General features: G+C 36.8%; 2 protein-coding genes and 1 long non-coding RNA gene across 10 annotated transcripts; 1 reads left to right on the top strand and 2 right to left on the bottom strand.

The window, feature by feature from the left end:
* Positions 1-433: 433 nt before the first annotated feature.
* On the bottom strand, positions 434-6416 carry LOC105179636 (uncharacterized). Of its 7 annotated transcripts, none has more exons than XM_020692069.2 (10): positions 6271-6416; positions 4913-4988; positions 4564-4776; positions 4360-4484; positions 4095-4265; positions 2969-3253; positions 1969-2286; positions 1569-1850; positions 1068-1358; positions 434-894 (listed from the first exon to the last, which is right to left on the bottom strand). In XM_020692069.2, the coding sequence occupies exons 2-10, from the start codon at positions 4984-4986 to the stop codon at positions 701-703; spliced, it is 1953 nt and encodes a 650-aa protein (XP_020547728.1). In that variant the 5' UTR covers positions 4987-4988; positions 6271-6416; the 3' UTR covers positions 434-700. The 7 variants fall into 7 exon arrangements, with proteins under 7 accessions (XP_020547728.1, XP_020547729.1, XP_088733039.1 ...); XM_020692070.2 differs by having other exon boundaries at positions 1068-1361; positions 1569-1847; XM_088876913.1 differs by having other exon boundaries at positions 1569-1847.
* Positions 6417-7850: 1434 nt separating this feature from the next.
* LOC110011561 (uncharacterized) lies at positions 7851-8911 on the top strand. Its single transcript, XR_002286560.2, has 3 exons — positions 7851-8306; positions 8409-8534; positions 8697-8911. It is a non-coding gene; the product is annotated as an uncharacterized LOC110011561 (long non-coding RNA).
* Positions 8912-9318: 407 nt separating this feature from the next.
* On the bottom strand, positions 9319-13689 carry LOC105179629 (tubby-like F-box protein 8). 2 transcript variants are annotated; one of them, XM_020691738.2, is made up of 6 exons: positions 13379-13689; positions 13270-13298; positions 12111-12515; positions 11883-11970; positions 10572-10704; positions 9319-10270 (listed from the first exon to the last, which is right to left on the bottom strand). In XM_020691738.2, the coding sequence occupies exons 3-6, from the start codon at positions 12456-12458 to the stop codon at positions 9562-9564; spliced, it is 1278 nt and encodes a 425-aa protein (XP_020547397.1). In that variant the 5' UTR covers positions 12459-12515; positions 13270-13298; positions 13379-13689; the 3' UTR covers positions 9319-9561. The 2 variants fall into 2 exon arrangements, with proteins under 2 accessions (XP_020547397.1, XP_011101573.1); XM_011103271.3 differs by lacking the exon at positions 13270-13298.
* Between the last annotated feature and the right edge of the window lie 256 nt (positions 13690-13945).

Here is a 13945-nt window from a genome sequence, read left to right as displayed (position 1 = left end):
TCTGAAGAACAAACCATGGTTTATGTCTAACGAGTTGTTGCAATTTTGATACTATACTTAATCAATTCATTTTAATCTTATATAGGAACTTTTGCTTACAAATTCGCATCAAATTCTTTATTATCTTTTGCATTTGCATTTGTTTGACCATTTTGAAATAAAATTCGATGAGAGTGTTTACATTGAAATAGAAAAATATGGCCATCCAAGAATTGGGATCAGAATAATCACCAGAAATGAATCCAGGCTATCGCTCTCCAATTAAACGAACGACGCAGCCAAGCATGAGCTGGATAGAGTGTTACTGACAGCGACATGATCAATAAGTTTCTCACTGCAAATCTGAACTTATTCCCTCCTAGACTTGGTCAGTTATTTAATGAAATGAACTTACTATAACTGATGTATTAATATATATGTGGTGATTCTATAGTTGTAATAAGACTTTTGTGTTCATATTTCTAAATAAGGATCACTTAGCTGGCAGAACATTCCGTACTAGTTCAAGAGTTATATACAAACATCTCAAGATTTTGTTGAAGTTTTAACACAACATGTTGCTGATCATATACACAGGAGAAGGAGCAAGTTGAAATACAAAGCTGGGAGAATCCAGTGCAATACATCTATCTGCCTAAACTTGGTAGGAATATTAGCTAGATGCAAAGTTGGTTAAGGTGTTGCCTGAATATCATTTCCGCTAAGGCATTGAAGCCAACCGACTCTCCAGTGATTGAATTTCAGATTGCATCTTTTGCAGCCTGGCATTCTTCTCGTCTATTATTTTCTGGAGACTCTTTTTCAGGCTCTTATTCATGATCTCGTCGAGGGTTTCTTGGAGGATGTGATGACGCTTTGCAGACCACTGTGATTCGCTCGCTTTCCTCTCAGCTTCTGTGTACAAAGCATTAATAACGCAATTCGTGTTTACATACAGGTGCGTGTATTTTGGGATGAATTATTACAATGTGCAGACATAATAGTTTCATTTCATTGACAAAAAGTGCAGGTTCAATGATATCATAGGAGGGGCAAAATAGTTCGCATATTATCTAATAGAATCTTACCTTGTAACACCCTTTCAACAGTCTCCAAGGGTACAGCCTTTGATCCTTTCCTACGTTTATTCATTCCTTCAGCCATCCAACTTTTGACTTCTGGCGGCACATTAGGGCAACCTTCCAGGTGGGTTGTTGGATCACCTCCAGCCAAATGTGCCTTTAGTCGTAAAATTCCTCCACGTTTCGAGATGAAACCACAATACTTGCATTTTGTGGCCTGTCGTATTTCATCCAGCGGTATAGCATGTTCCCATGTATCATCTAGTGGCCTTCCCCTCTTAGAATGTCTGGCTGAACCTGCTATTTAGGCACAACAAAAACTTGCTAAACAATGGAAGAATCAGGTATAAAAGTATCGTCACACTTTATTTCTAAACTGATAGCTAATATCTCAGATAGCTAAGCTCAGAAGCATAAAGCATCTTTTCCCTTTGGTCAATCTTTATTTGCAACAGTAAATAGAATTTAAATGTAACATTACTTCATCATGTATCTCTGAAGGATTACCATGAGATTTCCTTGTCCAAGCTGCCGATGAATTTTTTACCCACTCATTGAACCACTGTTCCATCACACTCTTGACTTCTAGTGATACCCGAGGGCAACCCTGCAGCTGCAATTGAGGGCACCCTCCACCCAAATGCGCCTTTAAGCGTGAAATACCTCCATATAGAGAAACAAAACCACAATGATTGCATTGGGTCTTTTGCCTCGCCTCATCCAGTGGCTTTGCGTGTTCCCAAGCATTATCTAGTGGCCTTCCCCTTGTTTCGGCCTGTGCACCAGCTGCTGTAAACATGCATTCCCACCCCAAGAATGGAAGATCAGAAGAAAATAAGGAAGTCATCTCATCAGGAATCAATGGTTAATCACAAGTTCAAATTTCAAGTCACATGAATGAATATACCTTGAGACTTTTTCATCCTAGATGCCGCCAAACTTTTTTCCCATCCAAACATGATTCCTTTTATTTCGGGTGACATAGTGGCCATCGAATTTTTCACTCTCTCAGACATGACTTCTTTTGTTTCAGTTGACACTTCTGGCCAAGCCTCCATACGCGATTCCCGATCTCCTCCACCCAAATGTACCTTATGATGTGAAATCTCCTCACGTAAAGAACCAAAGCTAAAATACTTGCATTCTGTCTTATCCAATGGCTTGGCGTGCTCCCAAGCAACATCATGTGGCCTTCCCCTTTGATCAGTAGGTGCTGCCGCTTCTGCTAGCACCCACCACAACATACAGCAAGAAAATAAGAATAATATAAAATATATTAGGGCGCAATGTCTGTTGTCACTTGCACCATCTTTCTAGTATATCAAAAATTTCATGTTAGTTATTGCCCCTGGAAAAAATAACTGCTAAGATTGTTAAAGATTTACTCAAACACGAATAAACATTCAGAAGCTAGTTTCTAACATGACAAAACTAAATTCTGTGGTCATTACCTATCTGATAATTATTATCATCATGTTGTACAAAAGGTTTTCTAGCAATTCAATGAATTATTGAAATGGATGAGCAATAAATGTGCATAAGAAAAAACCAAAGAACAATTTGATTCATTCACTCAGTGACCTTCCTTGTATTTGGTGAAGATAAAAGATGTAGGTATTTAGACACTAAAAAAGCAGTTCTTGTCCTTTGTTGCAAGTCTTATCAGTTACTTGGAATATCTGTCTCAAAAAACCGAAGCGGATAAGGGTCTAGGTCATTGTTCATGAGACATTAACACTGCGTAAACATCTAAGGAGTGCCAAAATTTGAAAGGAGTAACTGAATCTTATCATCTAAATAGCAGCAGCCACAAACAGGCAATTGCTCTATGCTCAGCCACAAAATTTAAGACTGTAGACTAAAGTATGCACATGATGTTACCATATGGTATCTGGGTTAAGGCATACCTCTAATTTCCTTGGTCCAAAGAGCTTTCGTGTTTTTGACCCATTGACTGAACCAGTCAGCCATGTCTTTTTTAACTTCTGGTGACACCTTATGGCAAGCTGGTAAGCGGATTCTAGGATTCCCTCCCCCCAGATGTGCCTTAAGGCGTGAAATTCCACCATGTGTAGAAACAAAACCACAATACCTGCACTCTGCCTTCTGTCTCAACTCATCCAATGGTCTGGCATGTTCCCAAGCATCATCTAAACGTCTCCCCCTTTTATCAGCTTTAGCAGCATGATTTGCTAATCCACAAAGGCAAAAGGAAGAGGAAGCAACAAAAAGAAGGAATATACTATCAAAATGCCCATCAAGTGCATCAACATAATAGTAGGTTACCAGTAAAATGAAGTAAATGAGAAGCAGGTATACACAAGAATATAAATAAGTAAATACGCAAGTCGAGCAAGACCATCATCAACACGCTTCAGAGTTACAGTTTTCAGATCATATTATCTTCTAAAGAACTGAATAATAGAAATAATTGAATGTATAAGAAATAAAATGTCCATGAAAATATCCATGCTACAAGAACACAAGATATATTCATAACAACAAACGAACAGGCCAAAGATGAAGACCAAATTCCTAAAAACAAACTTGAATATATAGCTTGTACATCCATACAGCCAGAAAACAGATTGACATCTAAACAAATGGAGGCATCTCCACAGATCTTGTAAACATTTATGATGTGTTTAATTTTCATTAAATAACATTTGATTGTTCTTATAATGAACAGTATTTGCTGCTGAATATTTGTTAGACAAATATCATTGACGAATCCTTAAAGTTTAAGTTCAGAATCATACTACCATCTTAGTGCATAATATTTAATTCAAAATTTTTCAGGACCTAATATTTAGATTATGTTCCCTTTAGTCCTTTGGGTAATTTCTTTTTGGAAATTTAAAGGCAAAATTGTCAATACTTTAAATAACATAAAATTATCAAATAGAAAATTCTAGCTGAACAGTTAAGTTCATAGAAGTTTTTATATCTGCAAAGAAGAACCTGAATTTCAAGCTCTAAACGAATAATAATATAAAGCAGAAGCATGACTGACAACATTTCTCAAGGACTTACAAGGACTGTGCTTGCTCGAAATGGTTACTGAACTTTGCCCCTCAAAGCTCCTGTAATTACCTGAATTTGAAGATAAAATCTGCCTCACTCTAACATAATAATCCGATTGATCATATGAAGCAGCTTGTTGTCCCCTGAAGACCCCCCAAAAGTAAAGTTTCCCCTGGAATCCTGCAAATTAAAGAGAAATGGAACAGACAATGTCACTTCATGTAAGTGAAAAGCATAACAATGCTTCTATATATACAATGATTAATGGACTCACTGTGAAGTTTCTCTGGCAGTTGGAGAGAACTAAATATTAAGAGTTCTGCTTTGCCAATCATTCCTTTAAGGGCAAAGTCGGTGCAGATTGCATCATTCAGCAGGCAATCGAGAATCTCTTCACCTCTGTCAAAGTACATTGCATGTAAATAGGGGGGAAAAGGAAGGGAAATAAGAAATACTAGAGTTAAATTTCTTCCCCCACCTTCCCTCCGGAAAGAAGAACAGTGCAATACTTTGTTCAGTTGGTGGCGAGCTCTTAAAGGATGCAGGCCATACATCAAGCCGTGGGAACATTTCTAGGCATAACGACTCAGGCATCGTACTTGCTACTTCCAGCACTTTCATGCACGCTTTGTTTGAGACATGAGCAGCCACATTTATATATAAATTATGACTGGGTATTTTAAACCTTCCCCTGCTCAGAATATAACCAGTAGTTGTTAGTCATCCTATATCAAGCATAACCGTCTTCTTATATTCCTATGACTCGAGGAAAAGGAAGCTACTCAGCAAACATAAATGGAGTGACATAGAGGGAGGGTTCATCATACCTCCATGCTGCAACAACAACTGGTTGTACAGTTGCACCAAAATTCTGTGCCGCATTACTTTGCTGATCTTCCATTGCTGCATTCAGGGAAACCATGGGATGAATCGTGCTTACATTTCGCTCACATCTAATGGCTAATATCTTTTTTCTGATTGTTATACATTTGAGAATTTCTTAGCATAAAGAAAATTTCCAGATTTTCTGCAGTAAAAATGTCATCTAGATAAACTAAATATCAGCTTTGTATAAAAAGTCTAATGTCAAGACCTGTAATAAGATAACCATCGAAGACTAAATAACAGAAAAAGCATGGAGGAGATGTCTTACACACTATGACCCTGAAATTGGCATAAAATGACCATTACAAAACTCAGTAATTTAAAAATAATCACACCCCAAAGCCAAATGGTGTACAAAGACCAAGTCCAATCCCAGTCAAAGTACAAGAGATGTTTATTGTGAATCCACTGCGGAAAAGATGAAACGGAATGGTTTGATTTGCTATTACAGAAGTAGCCAAGATCTTTTCTTTCCCAATTTTGCAAAGTGGGAGCAAATATTGAGCAATTCATGCTCATATAAATTAGCATTCAAGTACAACAATTAAGTTGTTTAATAACTCCAAAACAAAGTCTCTTAAGTCTCTTTTCTTCAAATGGAACAACCACAATTACTCGAATTTATAATACTTCGTAAAAGGTTTTATAGTACAAAGTATTTATTATTTTCTTTTTCCCTTATCTCTTCTATCATTTGGGTGGCATTACTCTGTATGCTTCATTTTTATGCAAACAGGAAAACTTCAAGTGAACCAAACACACAATAAGTAAATGCTTAATAGCATCAAATGAAGTAGCAGAGTAATCCATAGAGCCAGGGAACTAGTGTTCAATTATAGAATATACAAAGTTCAAGAAAAAAAAAAAACTATTAAATTATGCATGGAAAATAACTAAATTCCAGAACTTGATTAAATGGCTTCTACAAAATGAAAACTAACTTGCCTTCACAATATACCAACTCTTCAACTCAACCAAAGATAGGTAAAAACCCATAATGCCTTAAAATTCTCTTATTCCAAATTAAAACAAAAACATTTGCGATTGAGTAAAACTCCGCATAGAATTACGGCAAATATCGCGCGCACACACAAACAAACAGTCAAAGTAGCCAAAGACCCATCATTCACTTACTCACCATAAGCAGAAAACCAAAGAATTGAAGAGAAAATGTACAGTTTCTTCTCCCTTAGGGGAAAAAATCACAATTCCAGGAACTTCGGCAATTAGCATTCAACGATCAAGCACAAAAAAGGAGCAATGAGAAAATTGGGTGGAGAAAACATGAGTTTACATTTACCTGAAGAAGATTTCAAATTTCATATGCGTTCTCTACTCGAGAAAGATTAAATTTTTTATCTTTTTCCTGCTGATTTTCACTCCGAAGTCGAGAGTAATAATTGAGTTTTAGCAAAAGAGTCCGATAATTCTGTAAAGCCCCCCCAAAGTTTGTAAAATTATTGGTAAGTCCAACTTTTCTTAGAACTATTAAGAAAAACCCCTCTTATTCGCCTATTTTTCGAAAAATAAAAAAGGAAAAGGAAAAATTGCTGCCAACCAGTGATACCATGACAGCAGTATATTGAATTACAACCCCAATATGGTATTAATATAAAACACTATAAAATTCATAACAATTGAAAATTATCCGAATAAATATAAAAAATTTATTATTACAGATACAAAATTCTTAATTCTCTAATTTGAACGTAACTTCAAAAATATAAATAATATTTTTTTATCTTTTTATTAAATACAAAAAATGACGTTTCTATTTCAAATCACGTTATGTCTTATATTTTAATAAAATATATACATCCAACCTGTATAAAATATTTTCTTACACATACAATAAATGATTCCAACTTTATACGCATAACATATATATATTAACTAAAATAAAATATATAAAAGGGTTTGAAATAAAATTTCAATTCGATAAATACATAGGTTGTAGAATCGAGTTCATATATATATATATAACTCTAAGTTGAATATTGCATGCACGGCGGAATCCAAAACAACGTGCCCAAATCCAATGAAATCAGCTTTGCGCACACTTTACATCAGTAAAGCAATTAACCTGGACAGAATAATACCATTTATTTCGCGATGTACTATATTTAAATTGTGTGAATAAACTTTAGAAACAAGTTCAAAATGTGTACCCACAAAATTGACCAAGAAGTCGCGGTGATAATGTTTTAGTCTAGTGGTTAAAGGTGAGACGTGTATTTGTATCATTTTATGTAAATTTAAAATTCTTAGTTATAACGATGTAATGATTGAACCTGGAGCACATTACCGATAAAAATCTGATACGCAATTATTTTTTCAATTTAAGTGGTGAATATGAGATGTTCGTTTTGATAAATAATAAAATAATATTTTGGGGTAATCGTATCCCCCAAAAGGAATATTTTCTCTTTTTACACAAACCTTTTTTTGTACAGAAAACTACCACTTTGCGCACGCGTGTAAACAAGTAGATGTGAATTCTTATAACATATTATCTTCTTCATTTCATTGCAACATTATAAAAGCATGATTTGCAAGATTGATGAAATGTGTTTTTGGTTGGGTAAAAAAAGATAGCTGATGAGAGCCCACATCTGATATCATCTTGAAATCCCCAGCAATATTGTAATTATTATTATCCTCCCAAAAGTTGCTCAAAGTGGTCACAATATGAATCCAACTGCACTCCCAGATTGCATATATAAATATTGAATTTGGATACTTGGCCTCCATTATACTCAGTTTAGTGCTCCACCAATATACCTCATTTCTGGCAACCTTATCAGATCTAATCTCCATCAACAATCTTGGAGCTACAAACTACTAATATATGATGAGTTATTTGCAAGAAAAAGCACAACTTACATATAAGTACTAAGGAAGCATTGATGAGCAATTTGTTTGGACTCCACTAGTTCAAGAGTGCATAATCTCGCTGTTTTCAAACAGGCGTAATCGCGAATCTTTAGTTTATTTAGTGAAAATTTGACCATCCAGCTCCAAGACACGCACGAAAGCTGAAATCCGAGGTCATGGTGTGGCCCGGTGACCTAGAAAACTATATAAAAACATATTGTGCACACATATACTTCTCTCTTCCCATCATTCTCATTCTTTTACTTGTATTATAATGCCAATTTGTCTTCTTTAGCATGTAGCAGACTTAAAATACCTCTCTGTAATGGTATATGATAGAAAAATGAAGGTCTCACATTGAGTTTGTGAAGATTCCTAACAGTGCTCACTTCTCAGAATCTGTCATTTCCATGGAGCAATCTAGCCCAGGATTGGAACGATGGGTGCCAAGTCCAAACAGAGGTGTTCTGCGCCGTCCCAACTTCAAAAGCTTTGATTTTTATAGGTAATATAGTGGAAAAAATTCTGAGTTATTTGCTCATCCAGGCCACTCTTCTTCTGCAGTTCTTCTGGTTTCTGACTGTATGGTGAGTCTCAAACGGAGAACCTCAAGGTGCACGTTCAAGGACGTAAGTTTCCCCTCTGGTCGCGTCTTTGCAAAGCTATAGCCGAATGGACTTATTTGACTAGGTGAGTCTGATTAATCTTCTTTTCTGTATTAGACGTTTTCGCCAAGTTTATGCAACTAAAAAACAGAGGTCTACACACTACTGGAGCTGACTATAAAGCACATACCTGCTCTGCTCAAGTTCCTCAATTCCACTTGTTTTTGAGTTTTCCTTTTCTTCATAGTGCCAGAAGAATCAAGAATCATGATGGTCAGCTGCTGTTTTCCAGGTGATCAGAAGTCTTAACATCTAATCAGTGCTGATCAAGCCTGTGGGAGGATGCTTCTGTTTCATAGAAAATGTACAAAATTTCATCTGCTTCATGCCTGTCAGCTGTTTCTCCTCATTTCATATCTTTTCCGTTGACACTCAATAATGAAGAATCAAATGTCAACTGTATGTTGAGATTCGTCTTCATTGTGCTAAGGTAGATTTTGTTGTTATCGTCGTATTAATACGATAACCACAAGGCTTTGAGTATTTATTTACTGAAATCGACCAATCAACACTAGCGCATCAGTACACGGCACGCAGCACAGCCTTAATCTGCGGTCCTGAGAGAATAGCAACCCACAGTTAATAATTAACTAACATTAATAAAAATCAATTTTATTAGGTTTGATATGTTTGTCAGAATTGAGGTTGTGGGATCAATGCACAAACCACATGGGCAGTGGGCGTAGAAATCTTGCAACAAATGTACAAATGTCATAATCATAGTACTAACAAAATTCATTATACCAACCGTAGTATTCTTAGCAGTGCAGTGGTTATAGTGGAAAGGAAAGAAAGAATAGACTAAAGAATAAGAAAAAGTTTGAACGAGGTTTAAAATTATGCAGTCCCGTCAAGAGGAAGAAGAAAAATGATCGTATTACAGCAGAATACAACAGAATCATCGTATCTCGACCAGATTAAAAATAACTAATAATTAAAAAAGCAGAACAGGAAGAACAAGAAGAAAACACTGCTTCATTTGCAAGAGCACAACAGTGATTTTTACACACTGAAGTCCACACAAGAAGCCTAATTCAAATCTTCTGCTACTTCTATTCACATGCCAGTTTAGTGTCGAAGCTGCTTAGACAGATGGCGAAAGCCTGAAAGGCTGATAAAGGATATCGATAATCCATGGTGAACATATCTTTGCCAACCTTCCCAAATTGCAGAATGATCTTGTCATGATCGGACTGGTTTGGTTGGGATGGTGTTGGTGCACTCGCAGCAGGTTGCATAGCGGCAATGAGCTGGAAATTCTTGACAGATGCAACCGTTACCCGCCCTCTGAAATTTAGGCACCAGCACTGCAGCTGTTCATGCCACCTTGGTGGCTTGTTTTTCAGAACCAAAGGTTTATCCTTTCCACCATCGTCGTCCTCACGTGGGCCGACTGTGTCTGAAAAACGGGCACTGCTGAATTCTGTTGAGTTGTCGATTGATTTGGAAAAGGATATACTCCGGAATGAGTCTTCAAGAGGGCGGGGAAGGAGCTCAGGTTGGCCGGGGACAGTACCACCCGGCTCAAGTGCAGAAGAGGGGATCGAATGCATGATGCAGTGCATCCGACGTGGGCCTCTTGTGCCTAGCACATTAAGCTCGTAAGCAACCTGAGCAATGTTATAACTTCCACTGGGGACTTTTGGAGAAACCTTTTTCGAGTAGAATCTACGGCTGGTACAACCCGGGTGGGAAACATCGGAGCTGTTGTGTGGTGGCTGTGTGTCGTAGATTATGAATTTAGTTCCAAGGAAATTCGACCTGATAAACAAAGTACAGAAAAAGTCAGTTCAACTAAATAAGATCCCCTTATCAATAAATGAATAAATAGCACTACTGCAGATACAAATTTTAGTAGCGTCAGTCCTCTGGACCAGAACTTTCTTAAACAATCATGCGTATGAAATCAAAATATTAACTGAATGCTAGATTCTCCATGGAACAAGGAACAAATCCTTTAACAACAAAAGGTACAACTTGCGATTGATTGGATTCTTACAAAGGCTCAAATGGATGCGAGAAAGTAAAGCAAGAGAATGTGTTTGATAGGAATTGCACTCACCTCACTTTTCCAATATAACAGCTGCTTGACCTTGATATGTTATCAGCATCCATGGAGATCACATACTCTGTACAAGTGGTTCTGCGATTCCGTTTTGCAGAAAGAAGAAATTTACCATTCTCTACAAGTAAGGCTGCAAGAATGTAGCATACAAGAAAGCATTAACAAATTAGATGAGGTCAGTCCAAGAAGAAGAACCACCAAGTAAAACAACACAGGTACTTCAGTTTAAACATTCAGCTCCAGCTCAGCATATATCCACTCAAATAGAGAACTGAACCTAGCTCATGCATAGACACATAGTTAATTCAACCAAACACAACAACTTAACAATTTTTTTCTTAACAAAAAGTGTAGCTGAATAGATATCGCCGAAGATCCAATACCAACCATAAAAAAGTCAAAAATGCAGTGTAACCAGAGAAATATTTCAGCGCTGATCAATTCTATAATCAAGCTTCGGCTCACCAATATGAAGACACATATGAAGAAACAAGAATTTGCACAATAAAAAATGGATCCTATTCAAACTCTTCTCAGCTCCTTTATAGACTATCGGAAAGGAAAAGACTGCCCCACTCTTGTCAAAAGATTATTGAGTTCGAGAGCGCTGAAAGAGTCGACATGCATGCAATTAGGAGATAAATATATTGCCGTGGGTTTAGATGCTCCACTAACACAGCAGAAAGTAATATCAAGGAACTCATCATCCACATCTCATGCTATAAGAAGACCAAAAATAAAGAGAATTGTTGACCCAACTGCTAAAAGTGACTTACTAGTCCCGGCTATCAAACTTGGCTTTCTGCTTTCTCAAATAAATTATAACCAGAAACTAAAGAATAACACCATACCAAGCATTTCTTTGCTGCTAAAGCTCAGAGTTTACAACTATACACATTGCCAGAGATGGCTTCAGAAGTATAAAATTATATCACTGGATTACTAAAGCAGGCATCCCCAACAGCCATAATCAGATGGATGATAAAAGAAATGCCACACCACATCAACATAATAATAATGCTTCTACACAAAATCTATCACTGATTTTCAGAATTTCCTCCTATATCAAAATCAACAGCCTACCTTTATCAAAATTTCATATCCAGTTTTTGCCAAAAGATAACCTTAATTTTGATATATACTGCTATAATTGGAACAAGCAAAAATGAGAAATAACTACTGTCAATCTAAAACAGCAATAGGGTCACCGTGTGCAGTCTATACACTCTATTTATTAGAAATGAATAGCAGGCTCCAAGGAAATTTTCATTGGGTTGGCAACAATAAGAATCAGTAAGAACAACTTGCCAGGGCTAAGGCAAAGAAACAGATGGTAGGTAAAATTGGACTTGTCTCTCTTAATGAAACATTGAATAGTTCCATCTCGAAATCCCGGCTGCAAAAGAGAAACAAAAAGCATAGTTTCAGTAAAATTGATCACCTAATCAACCATTTTCACCATCAAGTTGCTAACTCAATAAGCGTCAGCAGTACAAGACAATAACAACAAGCAAATGCAAGATAAAGAAACCCAACCTGCTTGAGAGATACTGGGAATGTCAATTTTCCGCAAAACTCAGGACTCTGAACAATTTCTTTGCACATCTCCCTCCATGATCGGCAAACAGCTGCACATGCAACGACATGCTTTCGGGCAGGCCATGTACTCTCACTGTCCTCCAACCTCTTAATCACATCACGGAGTAACTCTGGAGGAAGACTAGCCCAACAACTGCTCTGGATAACTACAGGCTGGTCATGCAACTCATGAACGGCACCACGAGACTTCCCACCGTGATGGCCATGCAGCCTCACCTCAAAGCTCCGCCTCGACAAGCTTCCAATACTATCCCTTATGTCACGAGCTAGGCTACGGAACGACATCTACTAAAAGTAGAAACGTCCTGTAGGTCTTTATGGATTCCGGGTGTCCAAGGTTTTCTGCATTTTAAGCACATTAATTATGCCTCAACGAATTAGTAAAACAGTGTTCAAATTCAAATAATTTTCATCTGTGTTCCACAGGCTTGAGCAATTGAACGAGTGTCTTTAGTACAGAAACCTTTTTCTCATAACTTAAGAGCAAAGGAAAAAAAGAAGAATGAGGAAAAGCACAAAGCAAGAAAAGAAGATTCCCCCAAAAGAAGACCCTCACATGGAGAACACAAAGCAGATCAAATAGCATACTTTAATAAACGACTAGTTTCCCGCTTCTAATTCAACATTTAATTACTCCAAAACCATGAAACCTGCATCCATCAATGAGCAAAAAACAAAGTAATTTCAAAAGAAAAAAGTCCAGAAAAATATATAAACCCTCCAAATGAGCAACAGCTCCGAATTCGGGAAGAAAGAAAAAATCTTTTTGATTTTCTGTGTGGAAGATACCAGAAAAACGTAAAAGACCAACAAAAAGTTCAAATCCAGAAATAATTACAGAAAAAAATAAAGAATTTCTTTATCAAAAACAAAGTGCAAATTAATTTCAAGGACAAGACAAAGAAACACACGAGACGACTACTCCAATTTAATCTTTCAATTTACTCACTCACACCAGAAATCACAAAAAAGGAGAAAGAAGGGGGAAAAAAAAAGGCAGTCTTCAAACATAAATTCAGACTTGACAAGAAATTCAAGTTAAACTAAAAATTTCAGCAGTTCACATTTTCCTCTATGCAAACAGGAGAATGCGTACGCGAGTCTTGTGCAATTTACTAGAACAGCCTAGAAACAGACAAACAACTCGAATTCAGAGGCAGAAGCGAAAAGGTCAGAAACATAGACTTGGGGGAGCGGGAGCTGACCTTGTAGTTTCCGTCCATGGAGGACGAACGATGAAGATGAAGATGAAGATGAAGATGGTTTGTATGTGTATTATCTGTACAAATCACTGGATCCTTCCTTCGAATTAAAACACACAATTTTGGATTTTGGTTTTGGTTTTGGTATTGGTATTGGGTCTTCGCGTGTGTGTGTGTGTGTGTGTGTGTGTCTCCTTGAGCGCGTTTCTCTCCTCCTACTACTTTCTCTCTCTAGAAATCTTAGGAAAAGTCTATCTCTCGCACTTGTTTGTGTCGGATTCCACACCCTGTTAAATCCGCTTCACGTTCACGGGCTCTTCTTCCATTTTGCCTATAACAATATTAAATAACACACCCAAACCGTACTGCTCCTCCTTTAAATTTCTTTTTCTCTTTATTTTTTTGGATTTTCCTTTTTTTTTTCTTCCTTAAGTTTGGATTTTTTATTAATTTATTATATTTATATTAAATATTCGAATAATGGTTTAATTGATTTATATTAATTATGTTGAAAAGAAAAAAAATTGCAACTTAAATTATCATATTTACCTTTTTTTTATTGAAACCTAA

The sequence above is a fragment of the Sesamum indicum genome, linkage group LG2 (genome assembly GCF_026168435.1).
Source record: "Sesamum indicum cultivar Baizhima isolate 11 linkage group LG2, ASM2616843v1, whole genome shotgun sequence".
NCBI lineage: Eukaryota > Viridiplantae > Streptophyta > Magnoliopsida > Lamiales > Pedaliaceae > Sesamum > Sesamum indicum.
Note: the sequence above shows the minus strand (reverse complement) of the source record. Positions and strands in the feature narration are given on the sequence as shown.